We start from the raw sequence: 4285 nt of genomic DNA, 5'->3' as shown, positions 1-4285 counted from the left end.
CGGGCGGTGGCAGCGGGAGCCCTGCCTCTGCGGTGCTGTGAGTCCCGGGCCGGCTTGGTAGCTGGACTTCGCGTTGCTGCTGCCTTTATGGGGGGTTACCTTCCTGAATGAAGGGGAAAGGGAGAGGTGGGTCGGCTTCCTGGGGCTGCGACTTGGGGGCGAGAAGGGAACGGTGGCCTGTGCAGCCTCTGACCCAGGCAGGGTCTCTCCCCGGAGGCGGTGGCCTTGGTCTCTGGGGGGACAGGAGAGGAGCGGCTGGGTGTGCAGGACGCAAATACCCCACCTATTCCTTCTCCGTCGCGGCTGGGGGGAGAGGCCGGCTGTTCTGTCAGACCCAGGAGCTGGGCACCCCCGCCCCAGAGCCGTCTGCCAAGGTTCTGGCCGCGGCTCCTTCGGCCCATCTTGCTTGGCTCCTCACCAGCCGTCCCTTCTTCCCCTGCAGGCGCCGGAGTCTGAAGGCAGTTGTGGCTCAGGGGTGCTCTTCAGTCTGGTGGCAACCGGAAACCCCAGGAAAAGTCGCCCCCAGACTCGAGTTCCCTCCGAGACACGGCCACCTGCTGCCCCAGGGCCCTCGTCAGTGGTGCTTCTCTCCCACAGGTGGGGACGACAGCCTGCTGAGAGGCTGGGACACCAGGGCACCCGGCGAGCCCACCTTCACCAGCAGGAGGTAAGCCCGGGGCCGGCAGAGGCTGTGACAGCGCCGCGTCCGCCTGCCCTGCGCCTGCTGAGGTCTTGCCCTTTGGTTACAGACATCGCATGGGGGTGTGCAGCATCCAGAGTAACCCCCACCAGGAGGGCATCCTGGCCACGGGGAGGTGAGGCGGTTCCTGGGTCCTTCCTACCATGGGGCCATGGGGCCCGGGTGCGGGTGTGGGCGGGGGCTCGGTCCCGGGTCCTGGTGCGTGGGGCGGGCTCCCTGGAGACGTGCCCGCACTGGGGCCCTGTTGTTGCGTTTCAGCTATGACGAGCACGTTCTGCTGTGGGACACGCGGAACATGAAGCAGCCGTTCGCAGACGTGCCCATGCAGGGCGGCGTGTGGAGGCTCCGGTGGCACCCCCTGCACAGCCACCTGCTCCTGGCGGCCTGCATGCACGGTGGCTTCAGTGTCATCGACTGCCAGCAGGCCACAGGTGAGTGGGCTCCCAGCTCCTGCCCACAGGCACCAAGCCCCGCACACCCTAGGGTCCCAGGCCCGGCTGTGGTCGCCCCGAGTCGCAGTTGCGAGCACTGGGCCCTTGCGCTGCAGCTCTTCCCTGACCAGCTGGGGTGTTCTGGAACCTTCTGCATTGCTGGGGACCTCTGTGGCTGGAGCCTTCGCACTTTCACGTTCCTCACCACGCTTGGCCCACCTTCTGCCTGTTCTTCCTGCCGGCGCAGTGTGGTCTTGCGTGGCCTGGGGCCCCAAACATGCTTCACTGACCCTCACTATGGGCAGAACCAGCACCGGTTCCGCCAGCTCTGCTGGGCCTTCCTGCAGCGTGTGCTATGGCAGGTCCGGGGAATCGCCAGACATCGCCCTGGCCTGTGTGGCCCTGCTTCGTCCTTGCGCATTCTGATCGTGAGTCAGGTCGCTGTGCCCGACCCCTGCGCGTGGGAGGCGGCAGCAGCCACCCTTCCGGGGCTGTGACTTCCCAGCTGGTGACGGCGCTCTGTGCTCACACCCTCACTGGCCCTGGCTTTCCCCAGCGGCTCCTGCCAGCCCCGGCCCTGCCCTGGACCCGGGACCCCCTCGGGGTTGGAGACCGCTCATTTCTTCTGGTCGTGTTGCTCTCAGACCTGCAGCTTTGTGCCTCCAGATGGAGGCCGGGCCTCTTCCCAGTCCCACCTCCAGCCTCCAAGTTGCCATAGCAACTCACCACCAGGAAACTGCTCGTGTTCAGACTCTCCGAGCTGAGCGTGCTGACGGGGTGACCCTCCCGCCTGGTCGCACGCCCCAGGCGGTCCCCTAGTCCCTTGTGTGTGGTTCCTCACGGGAGCCCCGTTCTCTCCTTTGTCCTCCAGCCTCGCCGACTGCTCTCAGGTGGACTGCTCTCAGGTGCAGGGCGCATCACGCCTGGGGTCGGCTCGCCTCTGTCCACATCGCATGACTGAGGGCGGGCAGGGCCGCGGCGGGGTTCAGACCGGCTCTGCCTAACGTTGCGTTTCCTGTTCTGTCTCTGTCCAGAGACGCAGCAGGACATGTGTGCCATCTCCGTGTCCCACACGCTGCCCAGATCCCTGCTGTACGGAGCCGACTGGTCCTGGCTCACCTTCTGCCGCCTGCTTGAGACCGAGCCATCATCCCACTCGGGGTCCTGGTCCGGCAGCGACCCAGGAGCCGCAACAGAAGACGAGGCTGGAGACCAGTGGCCGGGACCTCCCTGTCCTGGGAGTCTAACAGACGACAGGAGCGGAAGCAAGGAAAGGACTTCTCCCCAGCCGTCCACAGAGGACGTGAGGGAGGGCAGCAGCCAGCTGCACAGCCCCAGGACCAAGATCTGTGTCTGTGACTCGGGCACGGAAGCAGACCCTAACATCCACCTGCTGGCCACTTGCTCCTTCTATGACCACGTCCTTCACCTCTGGGGGTGGGAGAACAGCTGAGCGGGGGGCAGGTCCCGGCCGGGGGTCATAAAGACCGTGCTGTGAACGGGCTGCTCGGACCCTCACTGGGCTTGCTGGTCTCCGACGCCGAGTGTCGGGCTGCATCTCGGGGAGTCTGCAGTGTGGACAGCCAGCAGCTGTTGGCTCTTAGGGACCCTTATCTGCTGGGCCTTCCAACAGTGATGCTGGCCCTGACCTGTGTGGCTCAGTGGCTACATCGGCCTGCAGACTGAAGGGTCCCAGGTTCAATTCTGGTCAAGGGCACAGGCCTGGGTTGTGGGCTCGATCCCCATGGGGGCATGCAGGAGGCAGGTGATCCATGATTCTCTCTCATCATTGATGTTGCTATCTCTCCCTCCCTTCTCTCTCTGAAATCAATTAAAAAAAAATAACACAAAATACGGCGATTCTGGCCAGAGGGCCTGGTGGGCAGTGGAGGGCTTCCCAGTTCTCGGGCTTGTCTTCTATGGTTCCGACTTTCAGTTCTTCCTGTTCACTTAAGCAGCATTTATAGTAATTGGAGGAAGTTTTTTAAAGCTACTTTATATCACGAGGGATTGTACATGAAATTTTAAAATAGCGGTTTTCAACCTGTGGGTCGAGACCCCTTTGGCAGTCGAATGACCCTTTCACAGGGGTCGCCTAAATACATCCTGCATAGCAGATATTTACATGACGATTCATAACAGTAGCAACATTACAGTTATGAAGTAGCAACGAAAATAATTTTATGGTTGGGGGTGACCACAACATAAGGAACTGTCGTGGCATTAGGAAGGTTGAGAGCCGAAGATCACCTACCCCACCGAGGAACCAGAGCACTTACACATTTGCCGGCTTTGCAGCACCAAGAGGGTGTGTGCGTGCAGTTGCCTGAGCTGTGGGGGGAGGGGGGACTGGGGCTGGCCACTTTCTCATGTGGCGTCGGGACGGGAGCTTCCCGGGGTTGCACGAGACACCCAGACACACCGGGCTCCTGACCCCCAGCTTTCAGATGGTTCATCGTAGGGGCCACTGTTGGACTCGCCAAACGGTCAGCGTCACCGAGGAGGCGGGTGTTGAGCAGCAACGTGGCTTCTGGCTTATTTTCTGATGCAACTCGGCACGCGGGTGGTCGGGTGTTCGGCTCTTCTAGGACAGTGGTCGGCAAACTCATTAGCCACCAGCCAAATATCAACAGGACAACAATTGAAATTACTTTTGAGAGCGAAATTTTTTAAACTTAAAACTATCTGGGTAGGAACATTGTTATTAACTTAATTAGGGGGACTCCTAAGTGGCCTTTGCTAAAAACGTCCTCAATCTGATTGAGGGACGTTCGCTGAGGTCGACCCCTCCCAACTCTCCCATCCACACTCCTCTCCCATCCAACCCGTCGTGTATACCTGTTTCGTCTCCTTTCCGAAAACCGACCTCTGCGCATGGGCCTCGAAGTTTCAATCGCACTGTACCCGCGCCCACACATGGTGTTTTGTGGAAGGGCCACACTCATGGGGCCAAAGAGCCGCATGTGGCTCCCCAGCAGCGTTTTGCGGACCACTGTTCTAGGCTAACGGGTCGGTTCAGCCGTCTTTATGTCCACAAGCGCTTACCGGCCTTCAGAGCTTAGGTTACTGAAGCTCAACCAAGTACTAAGGTCACAGGGCCCTGCGGTCCCGGCCTCACCCTCGGTTTGCCCAGGGGCGCGGCGCCCACGTGACA

General features: G+C 61.2%; 2 protein-coding genes across 3 annotated transcripts in view; both read left to right on the top strand.

The window, feature by feature from the left end:
* DPH7 (diphthamide biosynthesis 7) overlaps positions 1-2630 on the top strand; it is a 7876-nt gene extending 5246 nt beyond the window's left edge. For both annotated transcript variants that reach the window (XM_015572379.1, XM_015572380.1), the window contains 4 exons: positions 598-667; positions 750-815; positions 959-1131; positions 2166-2630. In XM_015572379.1, the coding sequence (XP_015427865.1) occupies positions 598-667; positions 750-815; positions 959-1131; positions 2166-2584 (728 nt within the window). In that variant the 3' untranslated portion in view covers positions 2585-2630. The remainder of the gene's footprint in view (positions 1-597; positions 668-749; positions 816-958; positions 1132-2165) is intronic.
* The window catches only part of PNPLA7 (patatin like phospholipase domain containing 7), a 57726-nt gene continuing 54320 nt past the window's right edge, over positions 880-4285 (top strand). Inside the window, exon 1 of the mRNA XM_015572352.1 lies at positions 880-885. The gene's annotated coding sequence lies outside the window, so the exon portion shown is untranslated. The remainder of the gene's footprint in view (positions 886-4285) is intronic.

The sequence above is a fragment of the Myotis davidii genome, unplaced genomic scaffold, assembly GCF_000327345.1.
Source record: "Myotis davidii unplaced genomic scaffold, ASM32734v1 scaffold609, whole genome shotgun sequence".
In the NCBI taxonomy this organism is placed as follows: Eukaryota; Metazoa; Chordata; class Mammalia; order Chiroptera; family Vespertilionidae; genus Myotis; species Myotis davidii.
This window is presented reverse-complemented; position numbering and strand designations above follow the sequence as displayed.